General features: G+C 39.7%; 1 protein-coding gene across 1 annotated transcript; it reads left to right on the forward strand.

Moving 5' to 3' along the window:
- rad18 (RAD18 E3 ubiquitin protein ligase) lies at positions 1-25,406 on the forward strand. Its single transcript, XM_061069931.1, has 13 exons — positions 1-120; positions 1,073-1,151; positions 1,931-1,992; positions 2,139-2,209; positions 7,315-7,733; positions 8,256-8,355; positions 9,449-9,636; positions 10,402-10,472; positions 10,873-10,933; positions 16,872-17,003; positions 17,747-17,873; positions 21,021-21,065; positions 25,124-25,406. Exons 1-13 carry the CDS (start codon positions 70-72, stop codon positions 25,221-25,223), a joined length of 1,506 nt encoding a protein of 501 aa, XP_060925914.1. The 5' UTR covers positions 1-69; the 3' UTR covers positions 25,224-25,406.
- Positions 25,407-26,801: the final 1,395 nt, after the last annotated feature.

Consider the following 26,801-nt stretch of genomic DNA (forward strand, 5'->3'; position numbering starts at 1 on the left):
GCGGGACTTTGATTCAGACAAACACAAACATAAAGTTGATTTCCTGTAGCCGCTCGTCGATCCTCCAACATGTCCTCTCGGGTCGAGGCGGATCTACCTCCGGGCCTCGCCTGTCTCAAAGTGAGTTCCCCGCAGATCTCTAAATGCACTTTGTTTTGGTGACTTGCTAACGGCTACTAGCTACGAGCTACATGGACACAGCTACATCCACAATGCTGAGCCTTTGTGATGCTAATGTTGAAGCTTCAACCCATCTGTGATCAGTGTTGCTGATGATGCAAAGTTAGTTAACGCGGTTACATGTGATATTGATCATTACACGTGGTATCGTATTGGAAACTCCATCCAATCAGGTTATCGAAGGGTAGTGAACAGAAAGTGTTCGTTGTCCTGAACGATCTGAACTCATGTGTCAAACTACTAACGATCATGGTACACATATCAGGTATTAATACTTGTAGTTATGCTTCTAATTAATACTTCTAATACTGCATTATGTGAAACTGCATCGGGACAAACCGAGAGTGAGATGTTGTGAAACACGTCATGTACACACACGCCCACATGAGAAGAGATTTACACAGATCGAATCACTGAGCAACTTGTGGTTTCCTCACACTCACTGGTGTGAGGAAACCACACCAGTCAGTATCATGGGAAATCATCAACAGTACTTCAAACCAAAAATCAAAACCAAAACATATATCTGTGCACGATTTTACAGATTCGTCTAAGCATCAACAGATCCACACATTGTCTACACACACGTACAAATCTTATTCCACATTTACAAACGTGCAGATTCTTGTAAACCTTTACAAATCTCAGTTTGCATTTCTTTTACACACGTACACATGCTGTACAACAATGCTGCCCCATAAATATGTGGTTTTAAAAATGTAACCACTCTGTTGAGATTGTTTACATGATCTTCGGTTTACTGAAAAAGTATTATGTCACAGTCTGTGCTGTTAAATGTCCTGCTTCTAACCTCCCATGATTTCAATACATGGACGATGTATCATTTCAAGGCTGACTTTTTTTTAAATTGTGTGTTTTTTCTCGTCTCCAGAATGTCGACACCCTGCTTCGGTGTCCTATATGCTTTGATTTCCTCAACATTTCAATGATGACAAAATGCTCTCACAACTGTAAGTGACAAGTCTTGCAACTTAAAATTGAAAGTGATGCATGTGTGAAGGAGGGGCCATAATATGATCTGTATAAACAAGCAAAATGCAATAATACTCAGAATCTAAAGTATATAATCGTGAATATCTTCAGAAGTAGAGAATTTTGTAGTATTATTGTCATCCGTCACTAGTGACAACCTCTTAATGTGATATATAGACATCTACAAGCTTCTGATAGTTTCCACTCAGTTCCGAGAAGTCTTTTGTTTTGTTGCAGTTACAGATTTCAGTTCAACAAAGGTTTTCAATAGGAAGTAGGTCAGGTCTCCCGGCTGGTCATTTTAAAACAGTCCATCTTGTTTATTGTAACAAACCCTTTGTGCTACTGGGTGTGTGCTTTGGATTGTTCATCTCAAACCTGCAGTAGTTCTCTGCCAATAATCATGATTGTACAAATGGCAGTTTTAAAACTCACTTCAAAGCTGTAAGAGTTGAACATTTTAATAATAGAGTGTCTTTTAAAATAACTGGAGTGTTTCACAATGTGTGTGTGATACTTGTGCAAGCATATGTTTATTATCTGTATGTTAGCTTTGGCATCATTAGCACTTTGAGCAAGAGACTGAGACAGACCCTCTGGCTCCAAGTTCCTACTTTTCTCTCTGGTATAATAAGTTTTGAGTTCCCTGAAACCAGTCTTTTGTGAATCTGTCTTTGCTTAAATCTGTTTCTGTCTAAGTTTGCCTCCGTTTTGATCGCTCAATGTGTGCTTTGTCTTTGTGTTTTCCTTTTTACAGTTTGCTCATTGTGCATCAGAAAATTTCTTTGCTACAAGTTACAGTGTCCGGTTTGCTATGCAGTAAGTATGGACTCGACTTGAATGCATAGTTTTGTTCATGAGTTGCATTTGCAGACTTATTAGGCACATGACCTCAATTAGGGTGTCACATCATCTGCTAATTTACTGTATTCATTTTGTAAAACATGCACATTTTTTCTTCACAGCAAGCGACAGAACAAGATCTAAGTAACAACCGTATATTGGACGACCTGGTCGTAAACTTTCAAGCTGCAAGGTAACTGTGGGACACACTGTTGAATGTCGATGATAACCAGGAAATGTTGTAAGGATTGTTGGATACGTGTCAGACTATCTCTGCAGATTGACCTGAGTGCAGACTGCATCACCAGCAGCTGTTCTTACACTTGTTTGGGTAAATTATAGAAAAAAGATCAATATAGGTGTTTGCATTATGTAATTCATCACACGCATGAAATACAATGTTCTTCTCTTATCAATTAAGGAGACAGGGTACCGCAGTCAGAGAAAACAATAAAACGTTTCAATCAATATTGTCTTTTCCACATTTGTACTCTTGACAAAGGCAGCAGAAGTGGATATGTGATGCCGAACTCACTGACCCTGTTCATACCTGGTATTACCATTCGTCCTGAGTGATCTGAGCGAGTGGCATCATTAGGTTCAGGTCTGAACACACCCTAATGTGTCCTGAGAGGCGGGCATACAGTCAGAAGAGGTCTGCGACACATGGTTTCATTCCTTTCGCTGTTTGAACGCAAATACATCCATGGCCATATATAACGGGCCGTCTACTCAGCTGACTTCCTCTGATCCACTACAGTTTTGCAATGAATAATTTTTTTTTTTTTTATGCTTCTCTAAACTACGTTAATCTGTTTGCTGCCACTGCCACAATATTGACACTGACTTACAAAAAATGATTGATACTTTGCTTAAATTGGTAAAGTCATTCTTGATAGCAGAGCTGCGCAACAATAAATTCAGTCCCTCCTGTTTATCTCTCGCTCGCGCCTGTAAACTCAGATTTAAAAAAGCAACATAATTTGGTTCTTGCAAACACAGTGGATGTTTGTGTGTATTCACATATAGAGCGGGGAAGGGAGATCTGATCACGAGTGGTCACAGGAAACCCATTCAGGATGCATTTTAATGCCAGGTCAGTGCAGGACCTCTGAGTTACTGGTTTATTGGTCCTTGGTGAGGAGTGGCTCTTTCATTTTTACCGTGATTACTTTTATTTCTATTGCCCGTGGAGGCAGACTGGAGGAGCAGTGGAAATGTCAGATCAGGAAATAAGACGCAATCCATGTAAAAGCCCCTAGCACCTGTCCACCATGCAATGTCCTGTTTCTAAGAACTGAAGAGAGACATGACTGCTGCAGGGATTTCAAAAATGATTCCACTCTTATTGACGAGATTACACCGATGTCCTCGAGGGAACCAATTTCCGATTCCTTCCATTTACCAGCTTTGATGGAACACTTGTAATTGCCCTGCAGTAATCTGCCTCCGATTCTCTGTAAATTAAATGGGGATCTTTTGTTTTCATCAGCTGAAGTCACTCAAGGTTCTTGCTCATATGTGAGCGTTGAGAAGCTTTAGGGTTGAGAGTTTTTCATTACTGCAGCATGTAGATAGCAGTTTCCAGAACTGGACAACATCTTATTTCTTGAGCTTTAAATTTAAGTTTTGCTTATCCATCACTGATATGTATGACTACAAAGGAAAAACATTTCCTCAAATTGATTCTCCTGTTTTGAGCAGCTCTTGCCACATGTGTAGGACGCCTCACGCTTGCAGTCACTGGTCTTAATCGTCCTGATAAATGTGTTTGCCTTTCATGTGACGATTGTTGTTTTAACGAAATTTACATTCTCATGCTACTGTAGGTCACCCTAGCCCTCTGGATTATTTATCCCTGTTGTTTTAGGGTGATGAAATAAGATGAGTTGAGATCCCAAGAACAGATTTTGTTCTTGGTATTGTCCTTTCATTAGTTTTCTCATTTTGTGCAGCAAAAACCGAAAGAGAAAAACTCAATAAATCCAGTTGCAAGCTGGCACCGTAATCATCCGTTTGGCTTTTTTCACATTTATCTCAAACGCTTGGCCTCAAGTTCAAATTCTTTTGTCATTTTAATGTCTAGGTTCAGTTTTAAATAAAGGTTCATAAGTCAATATTGGCTTGAAGTCCCTCTCCAGTAGCTTATTACTCTCCCAGAACTCTCCTTTGTTCCTTAGAACTACAAATCCAAAAATTGTCATAAAAAATCCCCTCATAAGCTTAAAATAGTTGAAATGTAACTTTATCCCTCACTTTCCCTTTTTGTGACTGGGATAAATGAACATGCCATAAAAACCGCATCCCTGCTCATCGTCTCCTCGTCCTCACAGCGCCACCTGCAGCTGGGCAGCTCCACCCACAAATTTACATGATTGGTTACTTAGGTTTGTGACATCACAATCCCTGGCTGTTTAACTACTTCTTTCTTAAGAACATTTTTTTTCTACATTAATTTCTAGCAGTGTAACAAGGTGGAATTACTCCACGGTGGTCACTGCCTATTTCATTCAGAACATGTCTTTATAAAAGTCAGAGGGAGGCAGGTTCCCGTTTAAAAATGTAGGGTTAGGATTTTCACACTTTTTGACTTGATTTTTTACCAATTGATTACTTCAACAAATTATTTCCCAATACACGTTAACTCGGCAGAATGATTTGTGCTCATTTGTGTCAGAAATTCTAATCGTTTAAGGTTAAACATTGACAAATTGCCCCATGTGATGTGACCTGATGTTAGTATTGATGGATGTGAGAAGGTGTTCAGCCCAGCGGCACAGTCAGTAAACAACGTTCTCTGAGGATACAATTATCAACTTTAATACATAGAAATACATGCATGTAGTGTACACATTCTCACAAGCTGCTTGGACCCAGACTCTTGCCGCTCATGATTAAATATTGCTTTGTTATTTCAGAAATAGATAATACACAGGTTTATGATTCATATTTACGGGGCCTTTGGGCATTATGAAGGAAAGATGAAAAACATCCTGTTTAATCGGCTAATTTTCTCTTCATCAGAAGTTATTTTCCCTGAAAATACCACCTGTATTGTTTCTTCAGTGTCTTAGCTGATGGCAATATAATATCTAACGGCTGTTATCAGCCTTTTTATGTTTCATCTTTCCATCAATCACCTCAAAGTTATCAACACTCTGAAAGGTCTATAAACTGTGGGCCTTCAGATTATCATCACTGCTGTAAATGGGCAGTCTCTCTGTCCTCTGCCTTTTAATTTCCTGTTGTCTAGCATTGAGTTTCTGAAAAATAGGATTCATAAAGTGTTGTTATCTTGCAATAGACTTGAATTCAAACCAAAGCGTTTTTCTCTTGTAGACATAGCACGTGTATGCAGATTGATTCCTTTATTGGACCGCTCACGTTTCTCAGCAGTGAAAACACTGAACTTGGTAGCTGTTGACCGATGGAGCTTATTTACCTCTATTTATATTCTTCTATATCTCATAGTTTGTAATTTAACTAGATTGTATTGGCTGTTTTTGTTGATTCAGAAAGACATGAACGATTAATGGGAGTTTAATTTAGAGTGCGGCCTGGGCTGAATTTCTTGTCCGAGCCTGTTCGAGACCAGTTTTTTTTCTGAACCCGACCAGCAGCATTACATTACCTGACTTGTTATTAATCAGATGGTCCAGGCAATGTGACCGAATTTGTGTCTGAACCTGGTCTGACCATTTGGGCACCGACAGATTACCTCCTTAAATAGTGAACGTTAATGTGTTTCTGAAAGTTAGTCGATATTATTCCTTATGTGTCGAGCCTCATTTAATGATCAGCACAAACATTCCTGTATTTTTCATTCTTAACCATGAGTAAGACCTGGTCCATTATTTATGAATGGCCCGAGTCTGCTACCTGCTGCTGAATAATGAATTGTGGATCGTTTCAACTTTGTGTTTAGGTCAGATCCTTTTCGCCCTGAAAATGTGTTTGAGTCCAAGCACAGCTGGAATTTTCTCTTGTTTAGAGGAGGTGCACAATATGTTTTATATTACATGGTCAATGCTGGAGTAAGCTATAAATTGTTAAATGTTTGTATTGATATTTCAATTAACTGCTCAGTCTTAATGGACCGCATAGATAATGATGACCATTATTTACACAAGTTTGCTTTGTGCTAATTGCTGGAAAGGCCCTAAAACTTTAATTACATTGGTGATCACAAGTGTCCTTAAAGGTGGAGGTCATGTCACAGATAGCAGGTTGCGTGGATGCTTGTTCTTTATTTATAGACCACAAAGAAAACATTGATTCACTAACAGAAGAGGTAACACAGCAATGACACACCAGTCTGAATCATGATGTAATGTAGATATGAGCTACGGCTCTATATTTATAGCATGGTGGTCTCTTGGGTGGTGTCCCCTCTATGGCAGCAGCCAGTAAACCACTTGGGTACAGAAGTATTTGACAAACTGAAGTGATGGAAAAAACAAGGCAGAAGCCGTTCCAAATAATGAGGTGTTGTTACTTCTGGGGGATCCAGGTTGAGTTGAGTAAGAGGACCATAAAATATTGGATATACATTTAAGCAAGGAACAATATTATTAGATCAATATATGAAACCAGCAGCTTTTCAGTGTGATTCATCTGGTTTGGATATATTTCCATATATTTATTGTTTTTAAAATAATGGTGGCAATTAATGGAGTGACCAGTAATAGTCATACCTGGCTGTGTGCAGTGTTACAGATTAGGTAGGGCTCATTTTTCCAAGATCCCTGGGGGAGAGAGGCGGAATATTCACATCACATTTGTGAAAAGTGGTTTTGACAACTGTGTGTGCGGGTGCATGTACATGCGTGTGTAGAAGCTTTCGCTCTAATGGGGACAGTAAGCAACTATAAGTTTTAAATATGGAAAAAAAAGATCTCAGCACACCTCATTTGTTCCATTTAATGACCCTGCTCTTTCCAAGATTGTAGCCAGAGTGTCGTCTTTTTCTCGCTCAGCAGAAAACAGAGATAACTGAGCAGGTGCATTTTAAAGCCAAAGAGCTCACTTTCCTGTCAACAAGATTTACTGGCACATGCTGCTCTTTCTCTTTTTAATGGGCTCAACATGCTTTTTAAGAGGACCATACGTCTGTTAGGCTTCATATATGTAATTACAGATTTGAGTCATTGATAAGGAGTTTTTTAGATGGATCACCATTTGAACATGCTACTTTACAATATGTTCCATTCTTTAAAAGGTGCATAGCTGTGTGCGTGTCTAAACCATATGCTGCACACATTTTCATTCACGTGCACTTTGCCTTTCTTCTTTTTCCAGGCAACAGTTGTCAAAAGCCAATTTTGACTCTCCTCCAATCTCGCCAAAGACCCCGGCTTCAGCTGTCAAATGCAAGCCAGCCAGAGAGAGAGGCCAGAAGTCAAACAGCAACGTTCTTAGTCATTTTTTCCAAAAGAAGCCCAAAACATTGGCTGCAACAGAAACCCAAGGAGATGCTTCCACCTCTCTGTGTGTCGAACAGGGGAAAATGAAGACCACACGCACTCACGCCAACCTACATTCAGCTTCTGCTCCGATTCCAGTGTCTGTGAAAGACGAGCCGATGGACGTGGAGGAGGCGTCTGTCCACGTTCTGGTGTCGGTCAAACAGGAGGACACATTCTCGCACAGTGTCAGCACCAGGGTTGAGATGCCACATTCCTCGTCACCGCCAAACGATGCAAAGCCCGTAATTAAAGGTGAAGCTTTTCTTTCTGTATGTTAAGAACGCCGCCTCAACCCACATGACACATTCCATCTAAAATAATTGTTTACTTGCCCACAACATTAAGCTCGTTAGGGACTTTAATCTAAAAAAAGCCGATGTGTTATCTTGTTTGGAAATATATGTGAATTCTAGTGTCTTGGTCAGAAATAATTAGCTTTTTAAACAAGTCTGAAGTTTGTGGAGCTTTAAAACTTAAAAGTTGATAGTGTCATTGTTTGTAGTATTTAACATTTATAGTTAATATCGATAAAATAATTGTCTTTCTAATTCTGTGGTATCATGTTGAGGATCAGTTGATTTGTTTAATTTGAATAATGAAGCGAGGGCCTTATTTTGATATTATAACAGTTTTCCCACTTTCTTGCTTTATTATAGTAACTCTGAGCAAAGGGAGTTTGGATACAACATACATTTTTAACCTACTTCACCAGAAAACTGACTGGATCTTTTTGAATTAGCTGCCAACTATGTCCTCTTGTATATCTATTTGCAGTGGAGTGCCCTGTTTGTTCTGTCGGCGTGTCCCAGCAGTTTATCAACAAGCATCTGGACACGTGTCTTAGCAGTGGAGAGAAGAAGGAAAGCTTGAGGAGGTAACACACCAACACTACTGCTGGTTCAAACAGTCTCCTACTGTTGTTTGCTCAGCATGGTGGGAGGATATAAAGTCGGACAAGAAGGGTGTCTTGTTTTTCTGGTTATTGATAATGCTAGGCGATCAGGACGCCTCCATGATGGTATTTGCATGGTGGTTAAGAATCTCAACATCTTAATTACCCCAAACGATTGCAGTCTATGTACACATCTTCTTAATGTGCGTAAAAGTGTAGCCCATATAGATGCACTGCATGAATGTGTGTGTGTGTGTGTGAGAAATGCTGAATGGCAATTAACTGTACTGTAAAGTGCTTTGAGTGGTCATCAAGGCTAGAAAAGCTCTATATAAATACAGACCATTTACCTTTCACTGCAGATCTTCACATTATCATCAGTTGATTTCATGGCTTCACTTTTTCTGCCATCTGTTTTTACCTCCCTCCTGTATCTATTTTTGGAATAAAGTGCATGGAGGACGACCGCTGAGGCTCAATCAAACATTGTTTCCTTAAAATGGTAAAATACTTGTAAATACACATTTGCAATTATTACTAGATCGGTGCTGTCACCATCTACCAGGCTACTTGACCAGCTTAAGTGGTGTCTCTGACATTATTTGCGAGACTGATCGTTGTGAGTGGCCTTTAAAACTTTGCACTTCAAGGTTAACTTTGACTCATGCAGCAATTATGAGGTTTGTTTATGAATGGACATATTTGTGTTGCAGTGCAAAACACAATCTGGCTTAGACCTCAGTGTCACGATGATGTATTACAGAGGTTTTAATACTCTTTATGTTGCCAGGCTGCACAAAGATAAAGATAAACGCTAATAACTTGCACTCATTTCTTATATGGAAGACACATTGTACAATTCAGCTGGAAAACACATTTGCTGATATAACCACTACGAGATATATTTAAGTGAGATGGCATTTACATCCTTATTTTCTGCTGATGATGGACAAGATGTCCAAGACCAAGACTGTACGCTCGGAAGTGTATTTCTGCTCAGCTAATAGATGCCTCCATCAGACATCACCAAGTTATATGAAGTGATTAATGGAATAGTCTTGTCTGTCTTTTGCAGCTCTCTTGGCAATGTGAGGCGTCCAATGAGCAAGCTGGTCTACAACCTGCTCTCCATGCAGGAGCTGAAGAGGAGGCTGAAGGAGAGCCACCTCTCCATGCAGGGCTCTCGAGACCAGCTGATCAAACGACACAAGGACTTCGTCCACATATACAACGCTCAGTGTGATGCCCTGAACCCCCAATCAGGTGAGGACAACTGGTCACCATGAGGGGGATACTGTAATTAACTAGATAATTTTATTAGTTTGTAGTTATGAGTTGGTGGGATGACTGATGAAACGGTTGTGTTGAACCCTCTACAATTATGTAGTAAAAACTGTGGAAAAGTGTTGACGTATCTATTCTAATTTATAAATACCCTGTTTTTACAATACAAGGCTCTGGGTTTTGCAAATCCTACTGAAAACCTTATTACCTCAAAGCCAGTGCTCAGCAAAGAACTCATACAATAAATACACCAACAACTGTGTACACAAAGCCAATGATGACTTGGATAACCACCAATAATCATATGGCTGAATAGCTGCTCTACCAGATTCTGTGGCTGTTTTATTTGCACTTTAATATTAAATTTACTGACACTTAAATCAGATCTACTGTGAACACTTTAATTATATTTAACCGACATATGGGACCCTGCATCTTTTATTTATTGTGATAACACCCACCACTGGGAAACACTATCTCGAATATGGTGAAATGACAATGAAGTCGATGAATCTTGAACTTCGAAAGTAAACACCCAGCGAGGGATTTAATTTGACATCAGATAATCTCTCAGAGATCTCATTTAGACACATTTCATCTTACAGTTTCACCACCTCATGGGCATCTCCATGACTGCTTCAGTTTGACATCATGGGTCAAAAATCTTCGTGTGTTTGATCGTTCAAATTATATAACAGGAGATATTTGTGATCTCTAAAGTAATAAGGAGTTTTCTGTCAACAGCTGAAGATATTGCCAAAGAGGTGGAGACCAACGAGAAGATGAGGAACCAACTGAAGGGAAAAACCAAACCTGTGTGTACTAACTGCTTCATAGGGATATCTTGACCCTGAAGTGTATCATTATTTTTCTTTTTAAGTGTTCTCTGTGGAGGTTATTTGCTTACCACTCATGGTTCTGCATGACGATTTATTGATATTTGTTGATTTGTGCCATAAAAGTTTGCAGCTAAGTAGAATTCAAAAAGCTTTCTAAATTTGTGTTAGGCCATAAGGTGATATTCACCATTTGGTCCCATATTCTAAAAAGTGCATTTCATTACCTTTGAGGACATGCTGTTCACAGTATTAAATGAGTCCCAAATTGCTGGTTTAATCCAAGGTTGTATGGAGAAACTGCACAGTAAATATTAAGTATTGTAAGTGCTTTTTCATTGATGGTAAAATGTACATCTTTTTGTCAATTATCTTGCAGGTCATGGTTTTCACAAAGAATCACAGTGAGAAGGAAATTGATGACATGCATTCAAATTACAGTAAGTGATTTTTTTTGGGGGGGTAATCTTCACTGTCAGTGTGTTGACATTTTACAGGTCTGATTTACGAAGCAGGCAGCAAAATATGCATGAAACAAATGTCAGCTCAGGAAATTGCTTTGCATAATCTGACATGTTCTGTTAAAGGGACTCTTACCTTTGTTGCATTTGAGAATTACAGCACATTCGAATCATCCCGCCTTCCTCCAATGCCCCACCCCCTCGTTCCCATCCGCGGTGTTTTTTCTTTTGTTTTTCCCCCTGGGAGCGGCTGTTTCAGTACGCCGTGGACCACTTTGGTCTGCCATCGTCAGTCGCTACGGTCGATACGGTCGCTACTCGCTACTGTCTGCCGTGGAATCAAAACAAACCCTATAGTTGAGGACGCGCCTTGATGACGCGGGCCCGAATGCGCCACAAGAAGCAGACGGGCTTCCTGTCTGTTTCCATGCAGCAAACAGACAGGTCTGTCGGCCAATAAGGTCCTTCGGTCCGAAGAATTTTATTGGTTGAAGTTTTCACTAAATATTACGAGAGTGAAATAATTGTTTGCTTTAACTCCTGGTGGGTCTGTCTTGCATTTTAGAGTGTCATTACCTTATTAATACCAATTTAACCTTATCCACAAAAAGTGTAAAAATGCAACAAAGGTAAGAGTCCCTTTAAGGGATGCATTTAAAGGCACTTACCTGTCCAGCTTATGCCCAGTGTGGGAATACTGTGTGCTGCATAATGTAGAAAAAAGGAGAACAAAATGTATGAGTTGCATGAAACCATATCGATCAAAAGGAAAAACTAAATATTGTTTCCTTAGAGAGATTAGCCGTTCTCTCCAAACTATCAATTTGTTTTTGAACACTAATCGAACAGACAGATTTTGTGTTCAGTGAAATGGTTTGTAATGTCGCTTTCTCCTCTCTGTTGCCATATATTTCACTGAAGGTAAAAAAGAAACTCATTTGGGGAAAAATGAACAAACGTTGGTGTGACTTTTCATTCTGCTAAGGTAGAAACCCAGGCTTGTCTAAGAGTTGAGGAGAGCTTTTTAAAATGAAAAAAACAGGTTAAAGCCTCTCTGTTCTCCTCTTCCTGGTGATAGATGATAGATTTTCCATGTCTGCTTTAAAAGGCTGTAGAAAACCCTCAGTTAAGCCATTAAATGGCCAAAGAAAATAAAGCTACAAATCCGTCCTGGATCAATGCTTGAGCCACAAAGGTTTTAAAAATCGTACTTCAGAATAGATGTCTAAAAATCTAAAGATTAGAAATACTTAACGACATCCTGTGGTCATAATTTTCAAAAAGAAACCGGGGTCTTTCAGGCCAATCAATGGCTTCTAATCCTGTTGGAAATTCCAGTCGTAGAGACCTGATTCTTGCAGGAGAAGAAATTCATCACAGAAACTGCATGATGCCATTTTTCAACATTGAGTAATGCAGCAGAGAAAAAAAAGACGCTCAGGAAACAGAATAGTCATTATACTTATACATATGCATCTCTACCAGCATCATTTGAATTATTGCATATTCAATGGGTCTCAAAACTATAACCTCAGTCAGAAGCTGTTCATCTGGAGCCAGACTCGTAAACCTGCCACAAGATATTAACACGGACAGAAAAACGCAGATCTGCTGCATCTTCAGTGAGACGTTTAGCAGCAAGCAGTTGTTTTCATAAATAGATCTTATAAGGCTTTTTCAGTGTAAATAACAAGACTTAACTATTAGAACTTATAAGGGAAAGTTTGCTAATAAAGGGTCTACAGTTTTTTACAAATTTGCATTTGATCATAGATAATAAGAGACGTACGGATGCTCCGGAATCTGGACCTGGTCTTGTCTTTTCATCCTCGTGTTGCAGTGGCTGAGTAACAGCAGCAGCATTGAGGGAATAACATCCGGAGGCATGTTGACAAGATGGAAACTCTGTTGGAAGCCACGCTGCAGAGCTAACTTTAATTCAGTCAGGAACACTTTTTTATTTAACCATTTATTACACAAATGGCAATACAGTAATGCTTTGTACGAATGGCTACATTTGTTCAAGATGAATACCATTTGCCACAACCATGTTTGGACTCAGTGCTGAAAGGTGGAGGCCGGGGTGGTGGAGGTGACGTTGCCGGCAGCAAAGCGTGAGTGGCAGTGTAGCCGAGCAGGGACCAGTGAGGAGGAGGTCGTATTTAAAGGGACAGCTTTGTTGAGAGAATGGGATGTGATTGGTGGGTGACTGACGAGCACCAATAAACCTATCGGTAGCTGACAGCTTACGGCCGCTCCGTGTCTTGCACAAACTAACGCAATGCTTAATAAGTGGCTGGTAAATGCTTGTGAGTCACAGGAGGAGACGATCTATTAATAGCAACACCACCGTGATAACCTCTTGATTTATCGGAGGAGGATGTGGATGACTCACTCCGCCCGTATGTGGAATGGCGGAGGAGCAGACAGGAGGGTTGAAGTGACGCACACTTTCAGTCTCTTCTTAATGTGACAGCCTGTGCCTTTGGTGTCCCTTGATGGGTAGTTGGGCAGAAAATGCGCTTGTAACCCAGCGCAACTGCAAAGAAAAACCCTGGAAATCCTTCTAAGTGGATCCAGCCTCAGACAAGTGTGATCTGTCTCCTGTGTGTTCCCATTGAACACTGGGATGATGGGACTGGAGGGATGAGCACGTCCTCTCACCTGCTAATAGCCACTGTTCAAGTTTAGCCGCTTGTCCAGCTGGGACGCTAATTCAGCTCGACTCATTCAGTTCTAGTGGATAACTCATCTTAACGCTTGAGGGTCATTCATGTTTGATTCGCAAGTGTCTCAGCCTATCACAGTCAACAATTATCACCTGCCGTGTGATTCTCTGGCTCCATTAACTGGAAACAGCGGCAGAACAGTTTTCACAACCACCTTACAAACACGGCCATCGTCTTTCTGTAGACTGTGTTTACTTATAACTTGATAAATGGTTGTTTAGGCAATGTTCAATTTAAGATTTTGTTTTAATCTAGGCCGTATACATGAGAAGTTATCGCAATTTCAACAGATGCTAACCTTTGTGAGAATATACTAGTAATTCTTAAAGAGTAACTCGATTTTGTATGCTTATGATAGTTCTGAGGTAGGGTAGTTGTCCTTTGTAGTCTTATCACCCACTCTTTTTTTATGCCCCTTTTACGCCATAATTTACAGCAGGGTTCCCACGGTACCTGGAAACCATGGAAAACATGGAATTTATTTTTTCATTTTCCAGGTTTGGAAAAGTCATGGAAACTGAGCAAAAGTGAACACTTACATGGAAATTGAAACAGTTGTCCTGGAAAATGTTATTGGATGATGTGTAAAATAGTAATAAAATGAAACTATTGAGCACAGAATTAATATGAGTTTATAAAAACCCTTTACATGTGAACAGCTTTTACTGTAGATAGAAATGGATGATCCCATGTTGTAGAGCATGCTCTTGGCATCCTATCTGGTATATTGGATGTTGGAATTTGATGCAGGCACACATTTGAGATTATGAGTCTTACGTAAAAGGGGTAGTATGCCTACTCTTACTCTGTAAAAGCTTTTGTAAATCAAACTAATGAACCTAAAAGGGAAACCATAAGGCTGGTTCCCCTGTGGTTCCTCAGTACAGCAACCTCACTAGTAAGCTTAGCTTAACAGTATAGATGTATAGAATCAGTCTGGTCATGATCAATGATTTTTCAAAAATGTCTCAACCCAAATGTTCCTATTTAGTAGTATCATTTTTTTAAAGAAAAAAAACGAAAACTCACAAAATAGCTAAAAGTAGATATAAGAATGAATGTTACAAAATTTATCAAGACTAAACTGGTCATGTCAACTAGTATAGAAGTAATGTCACAGCCTAATGTGAAAATGTATTGGTAGTTAGCTAGCAATGCAAGCTAGCCAACACTAGCTAGTTAGTTAGCAAGCTGAATGTTGGCTAGCAAGATTGCACTGCATGTGCTTGCTAACCATAATTAATGAATCCAAATTCCAAACAAACTCCCCTAAATGTGGTGAATAACACGGTTTTAGGAAAAGTCAATGAGTGAAATACATATGGGGATCAAACATAGTTCTAGTATTTTAAAAGCAAGGTAAAAATTACCTCAACAATTCTAGTGTAAGCTGCTAGCTAGCAAGATTGCACTGCTTACTAACTAACGTTGATAAACCCAGGTTTAACACACAGTTAAAACACAGCTACTTACATTTGAGGATAAACTTGCATATGAAGTTTCACTGTAGATGTCAAGGCTCCCGTGTTGGCTGGGAAATGCATGTATTTGACCCTTCTATTGAGATCGCGAGTAACATTTCTCGGTTACTATTCCCGAAGTTCACCAATCCGAAACTATACTTTTAGAGTCCATATCACCAGGTTGCCTGCAAGTGATGAATCTCGTTCAGTAAAATGCATGAAATTCCTGCATTAAAATAATGTATCATTACAGTTTGGATATATGAAATTATCATTTATTATCACACTAGCATTTAAGTATCACGGCAAACAATTACAGTGCACTAAACTGTAAGTGTAAATGTAAAGTGAAAATAACAAAACCAGTCAGTATGACTTATGAACGAATATCATTTAGTCTTTCTAAAACAGCTGTCCCGCGAAAGGGAATGAGGTAACTGTTTCCTCTACTAAACCAATGCAGGTCACGTGAAAAATTATCCAAAGTCTCGTACAAAGACCCAGTTGGAAAATTAACTAATCATTTCTGTTTCCTCTAGCTAACAGTAGTGAGCCTATGCAGGTCACGTGAAAAAATGATCCAAAGACTCGTACCCGAAAACCCAGTCCGGAAATGAACGAATCATTTCTGTTTCCTTGACTGAGCCTATGCAACAGTCCCGATGCGCGGCCACGAGAAAATGAATGAATCTCTTTTTGAGAGGACTCGTTACTCCCAAGTCCTTTTTAAGGATTCGTTCAAAATGAACGAATCCTTCATGAACGACACATCACTAGTAAGTAGTCAGATGTCCTAGGGGGTTGTGTGTGTGAGAGGAGGGGGGCGCGGATGGGGGCAGAAAGCTTCAGGGGCCTATAGATAATCACTTAATATGGTACCTGGAAAATCAGGAGGTAGCATGGAATTTTTTTTCAAGGCAAGTGTGGGAACCCTGTACAGGTAAACATGGGTTTTCAACGCAGGTAAACTCGCTAAAAAGACGATTTGCTCCTCTCCCCTTACCAACCAGTTTGCCTTTCTTCTTTTTCACCTCTGGTGTGTCATGTTCAATGTGATGAACTCTCTGTTCTCACTCCCTTGCCTAATAAGCGAGTTCACCTGGATGTCATGTTCCCATCACTACCGATCAGAGTGAATAACAACCTGTCCACTGCAAAGTCACTTGACCCCTGCGTGAATGCTGATTGTAATTTTAACCATTGCAGACCAGTTGCAGTTTGTGTTTATGAGTGTATTCCTGTGTAAAATAATTAAAGCCTTTATTTTTTGATAAATTTGTTCTACCCCACATCCATTCATAATGTCTTTTCAATGTGTTTGGCTTCCACCACAGACATGAAATGATTTGTTTTGCCTCTGATCTTCTCTTGGAGCTTGCGCCTGTGGTATTTCACCTCAAAAACTGAGGCTCATGAATAAAACCTTGTATTTCTCCATAATCTCTTCAATCTTTTAGGTGAGAACTTGTCATTTCTGGGTTAAGATATTAATGAGATTCAACAGACGTATTAGATACTGTTGACTTTCAATGAAAAATGAGTCTGCATTGCACTATAAATATTAATACACGATACAAACAGTGGCCTTGCAGTTATTGATGTAGTATTTCATTAAGCTGATCTACAGTTGGCACATACCTCATACTGTTAGTAATAATCTTATGGAATCCAGGCCCTTAATACTCTTCTTTACCTTTTCCCCTATATGTTCTGTTTCCTCCACAGGGAAGCAGCACAGCAGCGACTTTTCCCGCCTCATTGCCCAGGTGCGGGGTCGCCTAGAAACCACGAGGCCGACTCACATCAAACAGGAAGTCATTGCGGTTGAAGAGGATGAGGAACAGACGCTCTCTCCAGGTACCTCAGCACTCGTTACCTTACTCGGGAATAAAATATACTGTAGCAGCAGGAGATCTAGGTCTCTCAAGTGCCCTAAAGCAAAAGTCGCCTGCTCCCAGGTTGCCGCCAGCTGTGACAAGTTCACCTTGTGTCTTTACGAAACAACACATCCCGTACTTAAACTATGACAAATGCAGTGCTGTGTGACCAATTGGTTCTTTCACTAAATGCACGAGAAGCCATGCAATTGAGCTCCACCGTGCTGTTGTGACTCTGTGCAGGGTGTATGTGTCACAGGGGAGACTTTTAGAGTTAGGTACACTCAATTTATACCATTCTTCCCATATTCACAACACAGACTGCTCTCCAACGTCCGCGTGAGCCAGGCAGGAGTGGATAAAGATATGAATGTCCATTTTTTTGAGAACAGGTGAAAATGCAGAGAACACTTCTTGCAGAGAACAATTCTAGAGGAAGTTCAGGGATGCTGAGATTGCCAAAGAGTTTTTAGATTAAAATGGTTTGTTTGGGTTTTGATGAAGTGGGTTTTTTACCAACTGAACAAATCAATGAAAAGGATTGAATGTTGCTAGTGACACTGTCCAAAGTGCTGTTTTTACACTGAGAATATGTGAAAATGTGGTGTCCGAATGACACTGGGTTATCAGGTTTATTTCTGTAAAGCCTACGCTGTTTGACAGGCAATTTCCTTCACTGACTGATGTGTCTCACACTATTATACACATTGTTGCATCCTCCAGATCAAGTTGCGGGATCAAGGAACAGCTTAGTGGTGAAGGCAGAAGACAGAGGCGGTGACGAGGAGCCATCAGCAAGAGGGATTGAGTTACCACCCAGCCCCACTCTCAGTGACGTGTCCGTCAGCAGGTGAGTTGTAGAACACAGACACACACACAAACACACACACACACCTGTAGAAAATCAGTCAAGACTAAATATTTCCATTCAGTTCAGATGACTTGTGATACAGTGGAATAATTTTACAGTGATTGGATTGTCCTTATAGGGTTATATATTGTTTATTTTAATAACTAATGATATCTAATTAGCATTTTCTTAAACCTCATGTTTAAATGCAAACACATTAGAAAAAAGAAGGCAAATTGGTTTCCTAACAACTTTGCTTTATCCTATGGTTACTATAAATAATAATTTCTGATGGAATATAATACAAATAAAAGTATCAAATTAAAAAACTACACTTATCTAATTTTGCTTTACGGTAAATACTAAAAAACAACAAATGCTGAATCTGCACTTTGATCAAATATTTATATGCAAGAGGTTCAACACAAATCCTGACAATTGTTAGCATCCATCATGTATCTGATAACCAGCAGATCCAGGTAGGAGCTACTCTACATAACTCTGATGCAGTGCAGTTACAATTCATCCAATCCTTTTGTAGATGAAAGCCAGTGCTCTTTAGTCATTGATGACTGCATGGCTTCACGTTGAAAGATTTACAACTTATAATAGGATCATTTGATATTTTAAGCCCTTAGTTTGAAATCATGCAGACGTGCAAAGCCAGGATCTCTTGCTCTTATACAGCTTTTGCAGCGAAAGTATCACATCTGGGCCCCAGAAACTAGCAGAGCTCCTTAAGTGCACCATTATTTTGATGGGATATTGTCTGTGCTGTCAACAGAGCACTGCAGGAATCACACAGCCTGGTTTGAAAATGTAGAATCAAGCCCTGCAGCTTTCATGTAGCCTGAGAGACTGTCCTCACTTGTCCATAAATAAACTGAAAGTCAGTGAAGACACATTAACTTTGTGCACTAAATCTGTGTTCCATCGTGTTCACATGCTTAAGATTTCACATGCAAGAGCTTGTTTCTTGAAAGTACGTAGATGTCTGACAGTCCTGCCACCGGGGCACCAGCTGGTCCGTCTCGATTTCTTAAACCCAAGATCTCAGAATTTCATGAGGAAATTTCTCAAAATTTGGTTTGTCTGGACTCAAAGATGAATTCTTTACATTTTTTGGTCAAAGTTCAATGTCCAGGAATTACAAAACTATTTTTTCGCCCACTCAAAAGTGATACCTTAAGGTGGACTCGACGATGAACTGATAAGACGTTGGAGGTCAAAAGTCAGAACTTAACGTCCCGGTGACCTCAGATATTATGAACATGATTAATCAGATATGTTTCTTACATTTTATAATTTCTGGCACAAAGATGTCCTTAGATTTTAGGATGACCTGAGGGTTGTCATAGGTCAAGGTCACAGTGACCACCTTAACATGTTTTTGACCTTTTGAACACAATATCTCAGGAACCCTGTGAGGGGTGACTCCCTTAAAGTTTGGTACAAACAATCACCCGGACCCAAAGATAAGCTGATTACAATATAATCTACTGTGGCCTCACAAAACACCTTTTTTGGGCACTATTCACAAGTGTTCTAAAGTTTACAATCTATCAGCGAAAAAGACAAAAATAAGTGGGACAAAATAAGGAAGTGATGGCATTTTGTATTCAAAGGGTCAACTTCACTGTAATATATCAAAAATATTCTGCAAAGACACACAGCTCGCCAATATTCAACATCATATTTTTGCAACAGAAATAAAAAAGATATGTATATGTATGTCCTGCAACTTGTCTGGTTGGTGGAGGCGTACAACTGTGATAGTTCCATTGTGGTTATCAGTCAGATTCATTCTTGAACCTCTGCACGTTTTTGCAATGTAAAATGATATCAAAACGTACACGTTTAGACAGTTTTGATATTTACCATGATTAAAGATAGATTAGATATAAAGTCAACTATTCACGTTTGACAATTTTTTTTCACAAATGCTCATGATTGCGGTTGCTGGGTGACGGTAGTCTGTCAACCGGAGTACGGAGGTGAAGGTAACAGAAGAATTACAGCCATAAAGTGGCTGGCAGAACATCTCACTCGTTAAGCAACAACAGAATAGCAATTTTGTTATATAGTCTGGAAGCCTTTTATTTTTATTCATTGTACAGTACATGCACCAGTTCAGCATAGTAAACTGTTCTGTGATGGAGAGAGAGAGGGAATCAGGCACCTTTAGCAGTGCTCTATCTTTTAGTTTTCAAAATGTATAAATGCAAGCCCCAGAGTTGTTTGTTCTTATGTTGCAGGACCAGTGGCCAGAGCCTTTCTTTTTTCGGGTTGTCTGTTTTGTCCACATGTCCCATTGAGTAGCATTCAGTTGGGCTCAAAGATGAACTGTTTGGAGTTTTTTGGTCAAAGGCCAAGGTCACAGGGGCCTCATAAAACATGTGTCTGGCCTGTTTAACATGATATTTCAAGTCTGCCTCTAGGGAATTTCTTCAAATTTGTTTCCAGTTGGCACTCGGGCTCAAAGATGAACTGATTAGATTTCAGTGGTCAAAGGTCACGATGACCATATATCAGTCTGGAAAATAATGTTTATAGACAGACTGCACTGGTGGAGGGAGGCATACAACTGCATGGCAGTAATCCTCCTTGTTATTGATGTTGTCTAAATTTCAGGTCTTTTCTTAGTGGATATTATAGGTTTAGACAACAAAGATGGGAACATTTCTAACAGTCTTTTGGGGAAATGCATAGGTGGTGAACTGTGGAGGCACAGATCTCAGTGACTGACAGCATTAAGGGAATGTCCTTATTCTTATTTGTATTGTCTGACTTCTAATGAAAGGTTTGCCTGAGGCAATCTCACGCAACTTGCCTGTAGCTTGATGTCAGGGAGACAAATGGGGAGGAATTTTGGCACTGGGAAGTGTTGAAATCAAAGGTCTTTTTTTTTTTAAACTTCTTTTTGAAGCAAATTTCAGGGTCTTGTCAGAAGCATGGCTTTGCCAGTGAGAACTGGTTCTGTAGAATGTGTGAAGCAGTAAGAACAACAGCGTATGTGACCTTTCAGGTCTGTTATTAAAAACCAGTGCAATAAGTTTGCTTGTTGAAACAGCAAATACTTACTATCAGTTCATCTCTGTGAATGACGTCCTCTCCCTTTGTCTCTTTCCCTTTCCCCCCACCCCACAGTTCTATTTCTGACATCTTTGGCCCGGAGCCTGTCACAAACCATGAGTAAGTGATTCTTCTTTCACCATTGAGAAAAGGGATGTGTTTTTTGTTGTCTTCCATTCTCTTTTATTAACTGTGCTAACCAGATCAAAGGGAGTGCTTCATTATCCTACCACCAAAAAGCATTTGGGTCACGTGAAGCCCAACCTTTATATTTCAGGGGGAAAAAAGGGCTCATGGGTCATTATGTGTGTTGACGTTAAATCTTAAATATAAGAATATTGTTCATAAGTTGTCTGTTTACAACTGGGTATTGTTACAAATCTATAGCAGTATATCCTCTAAGGGCGTTGTTTGCTGGCTGCTCTCTATCTTCAGCAACCAGCCACAGACAACAACTAGCACACTGCCAAAGCTTTTTAGGGCAAAACTATAATTTGGGGCATTTTTGTTTAACATTGTCATGAAGTTTAAATGGACTGTATAAGACTAATAATACTAATTATTTGTTGAATAGGCTGCACTGAACACAAGTAATTTACTGAGCTGAAAGTCATGTAATGAACAGTTTGGGGGATTCACTGGTACAGTCTGTGAGCTCCGCAGTGGAAAACACAAGAATGATTCGGCTTTGTACTTCGCTCTAGTTGTCCAGGGAAAAGTAAAGGCTCTGCTGTGCGTCTGCAGTTAGAATCTGCTCCACAACTTAATCCCTGGAAAGTCTATAGATGAGGCCGAGCATGTGTGAGGTGCATTTCAAGAGCCATTTTTTATTCCCCATCGATGAGTTTCCTATTATAAAAATACACTGTTTAAGCTCAAACTCGTGTTTTTATCAGGTGACAGGAACATTCTTAATAGTTTGTTGTCTTGGTAGGAATCAATTTTACTCTACATGGTGGAGTTTCCTGTTTTTTCCTCAAGCTACTTTCAGAACTCCACTTGTTTGCAGAGGCAGCAGGAAGTCACTGCTTACTGAGTTACTGCTGTCAAACTTTTAGCAGCAGTTGTTCTTGTAGTTAGTCCGCCAGGATTTTGGCAATGCAAACAAATTGTCACACGCAGCTTTTCAACCTTTAAGCATCCGATGGAGAATTGCTCTGACTTGGGTTAGGGTTAGTCCCTGTGGTCACAGCGAGTTGTTGCTTTATCTACCCAGCATTTACATGAATAGAAAACAATTACCAAAATAAAGTTAACCATAATGAACATTTTCAAACCTACAATATGTAACTTCGTCTGCGAGGGGTCTCAATCTAGGGTCTTTATTTGCTGCAAACAGAAATGAATGATCATGAAGCATGATCCATTATATGTGAAAAATTAAGAAAGCAGGAAGAAAAACCAGTTACCAGTGTGTTCTTCCTTTGTCGTACGTTGTGTGACCAAGAAGTGATAGCAGAGATGAGGAAAGCCAAAGGTCAAGCGGATATGAAGAAATTCAAAAGCGACCAAATGACATGTTCTGTTGCCTGGAATAGAATTGGGAATTTCTCTGAGTTTGAACATTGTTGGAAATAATTTGGTTAATGTTAGTACACAAGTCAACAAAATATGTAACATATGATTAGTCTTTTTTTTTAACCTTTTCATTGGGAATTGTTACATTTTATCTCTTGAAACTGTTCTGATTTAGCCATTTAAGTTATTTACCTGCTTGTTTGAACAGTGCAGATAACAGGTCAGTGTGTTTTTGGGTGAAACATGACAAAATCCAGCCCTGTGCTAATGGCGGCCTCTCCAGGGTCAGGGTGAACTCCACCTCTCACCCAATGCCAGCTGGGATTTGCTCCAGCCCCCCCGTGATCCATAAAGAAAAGTGCTAGGGATCATGGATGGATACCCACACACAAAGCTTTACTGTCATGCTCTTCATAAAACAACAGCAGCACATATTCCTGAATGTGAGTCCATTGTGAGTTTATTGTAGCGGATCTAATGACTCCAAACCCACAGCAGTTTACTTAAATAGTCATTGCAAAGCAGAAGGTGGACTTCAGAATACGTCATCCATTCAATTGGTGGAAGCGTGTTCGTAACAAGTGTCCGTCAGGCAAAGGCTTTATCTCCATCCTCCAGTGCTTTTTTCGGACTCTGGCAGAGATGGCCTTTTAAATGTTGATTGTTTTGGTTCGGTTCCACACTTTGTGCAGAGGCCAACTCTGAGCTTAGCGTTCGTCCACCAAACCTCGTCATCTCCCCGTACTTCTACGACCCACATGGGGGCTTCTGACCCAAATTCCTGTGCTGGAATTTTGTTTTTCTAACACATGGAGGCAAGATAAAGAGTCATGGCTCTTTGTCACTGGCTGCAGGGTGATATACATCTATGGTACAGAATAATCTGAAGACAGCCCTACAAGGAAGATGTAAGTGGTTCCACATGGGAGACCCCATGGTTTTAGGGCTCCCCTTTGGTTAGTCAAACCATTTTATCTGAACATGTCTCATGAAGGAGACCATGGTGTCCACCAGTTTGGTCAGAGGTGCTTCAGTTACGAGGCTGTAACTTAACACTGCAAGCTGAGCTGTGGGAGTCAGCAGCGAGCACATGGGCGCAAAGAATATCGTGGGGACATAGATAATCTACAAGGGAAAACAGCTTATTAAGAGACATGGAGCTGTCAGTCAAGATGTGTTCCTCTGAAAAAAGTAAGGCTTTCTTCACAGTAAAAGTATTTTTTTGTTTTTTATGGGAATTAAAGTGATAAAAAAAAGAGTTAAATTGCTTACCAGGGTTAAGGAATTGCATTTAGTACACGAGTCATCAGTAAATGTCAGTAAATGTAACGCTTTAACATACATTAGTGTATTAACGACTGTATCTTAAATGACAGAAACCATCTTTGAGAAACATGTATTTGACTTGCACTCTGACTTTTTAGTTTGTCCCCTGTCCCATCCACTAACATAGAAGAGGCAGGATTTATAAACTATATTAAAGCCAGCCACCAGGTGGTGATCCAGGGTTAACCCTAACCCTAACCCTAACCCTAACCCTAACCCTTTTGGGGAGCTGTCATGGTGTCCATCTTTATTTAACGTCTATGGTAGTTTCCAGAATGTGACTGTAGGATGATGGGATTGGATTTCTTAGTACTTGACATGTTCTTGTTGCTGCAAGGTGTCAAATTGATCGTCACGCTTTCCAGACATCTGTGGCTCCCTCTGCTCTTCCACTCACACTTGTCTTGTTTGAATTAACTCTATTGGAATTGTCAATCGATGAAAATGGATCCGGGTTGCAGTGTTTACGTTCCACACGAGAACCAACATTGTCATGAGTTGGTCCGCAGTGAGTGAGGAGAGTACTGAGTTTTGGCCGTGCAGAAACACTGTCGTGATGTGTGAGTTGACTCAATATACAAGATTAAAAATAAACACAGCATTAACCCAGTTAGCGGAAAGTTCACTTTGTGTTTTTTCAAAGAAGAATAACTTAATGTTGTTAGAAGAAATCTGTCTTATTAGCCACAGTCCAAACATGGAGAATGTGTCTGTCATTCATCTGGATGGACAGGCACGAGTTTAAGAGCTTTGCACTCGCATAATATTGCCTTTCTCCTTCTAACTCGACACACTGTACATCAAAGTGATTATTTTTCTGGTGTGAGTAATAGCATAGTCCACTGTAATTTATTTATAAGGTTGTCAAGCAGCTTTTCTTCAAACTAGTGTAAAAATTATATTTTCTACCACTTCTACAGCGTGATAATCAGGTGTGAATGTACTCGGGCTATACACCCTCACCTTCCCTTGAGTTTAATGCAGTCTCCAGAAATTGATGTATCTTCTTGGCAGTGGTCAAAGTCAAAGGGCTTTTTGTGTTAACTAACTGTATGAACCTGTGGTTACATGTATGCAACTGCAGGCAGATAGGTGGACCTGCAATTCATCAGAAACCGCTTTCATCAGAAAAATATGCTGTGTTGAACCTGCTGAAATTTTGTGCTCAGAGTTTTGTTTTGGAATATTGTATGTAAATATAAAAGCAACGTTTTTCCACTGCTGCTTTACAGGTATTTACTTAAACCATATTGTCACAACTTCATTGTTATACCAACTGTTTGGTATTTCTGTTCATTTTTTACAGAACCCTAACTGTTAATATTCTTTCACAGAGCTGCAGGGTGCACCCCAGTCCAGAAGCGAAAGTCCAACTCCAGAGGAGACGATGCAGCTTCGTTACCCATTCTGGGAAAACGGCGGCGTAAAAAGTAAAGAGGGATGAAGGAAGAAGTGGAAGAGAAACCAACGTAATCGTTATCACTACAAATATTCCTTTGACTGACTGAATGATATCATCAAATATTTTTTTGTTGATTCCCCATTTGCATTTCTTTTTTTGGGGAATTGCACTGTTCACTTGTATCATGGGATGAATAAATATGCAGTATTTTAATACATCCACAGTCCTGTCATATATGATGAGATGTGGCCCCTCAGGTGTGAGAGGTTCAGATTATTCCATGATAACACTGGTAAGTGTGGTTAAGTTTTTGTTTCCATGTTTAAATATATAGCAGCACCAACCTCAGCAATGGCCTAACAGTCCCCTTATGAAACCACATTAAAATCGGCTAGATCTTGATTTTATTTGGATCTGTACCAAATTGTACATACTCATAAATATTGGTTCCCTAAACTTGACAAATTTTTGTTTAAAAAATCCTCCTGGCTCCACCCCTCTGTCCAACCCAAAAAACTGATAGGTTCTTTCTTGGCCTATGTCTCAGCCTTCCAAAATGTTTCATGAAAATCTGTTGGCGTAAACATAACTTCCCTGGTGGATTGGAAAATAGAATTAGATTTGTTTAAAATTAGACATAGTGAGATGCAAACATAATTTCGACTTGTACTCAATGTCCAGGTAAAAAAAACTGTTTTTAATCAGTTGGTTGTATCATAACATGTTTAACACTCTGGAGTCTATGATCATATCAGCGTGATCAAATCGCGGTTTTCATATTGGATTTTCAAAAAGTAAACTGGCGTTGTGTGGCACTTACTACACATTTGTGATATTGTAGGACCTTTTTGCAATCTGATATATACCAACTAGATCAATGCAACATTGTTATTTTTAACTGTTGATGTAGATGTTTTTTATATATTTTTGGATCCAGTTTGTTGATAAATTATGTCAAAGTAAAAAATTTATTTTCTGATTATCTAGACAATGGTACATAAAGGCAAAAGCATTTAAAAACGGCCATATACCCATAGGAATAATAAGGGTCTCATAATTTCCATTGGAAAAAAGCAAATTAAACTGAAATAATCTTGTAGGGACATTCAGTACTTTCTCATCTAAGTAACATAATACGTTCCAGCAAAAGCTGCCCATGTCGTCATGAATGGATGAACACATGTAAACTGAAGGACTCTTCCCCCCCCTCCTGAAATCACTGGATGTCTGTCTGTTGCTAACCTATCACCTCCATCTTCAAGGAATTCCCTTCATGTTTGGGTTATAGTGGGCCCACACAGATTAGGTGCTCTGACACATTAGATTCCTCTTGTCATTCGCAATTTCACAGCGTGCAACAAATCTGTAGCTTTCAAATTGATTTGTTTTCATTGAAAGAAACGTAACCGGGGTCAGTTTAATTAAATCAACCCCGTGCATGTGGAAAAAGTCCAGGTCATAACAAGTGAGAGTGTAAACATTTCAGGAGGGGAGGTGGTGTTTACGTGTGCTGAGCGGCGAGCAGCAAAGGCTTTTGGGAGCCGACCCTGATTGAAAACAGAGCTCGACTGGAGACAGAGACGCTGCTCGTCTGTCCTCAGACAAAGCAG

Source organism: Limanda limanda, chromosome 4 (assembly GCF_963576545.1).
Source record: "Limanda limanda chromosome 4, fLimLim1.1, whole genome shotgun sequence".
NCBI lineage: Eukaryota > Metazoa > Chordata > Actinopteri > Pleuronectiformes > Pleuronectidae > Limanda > Limanda limanda.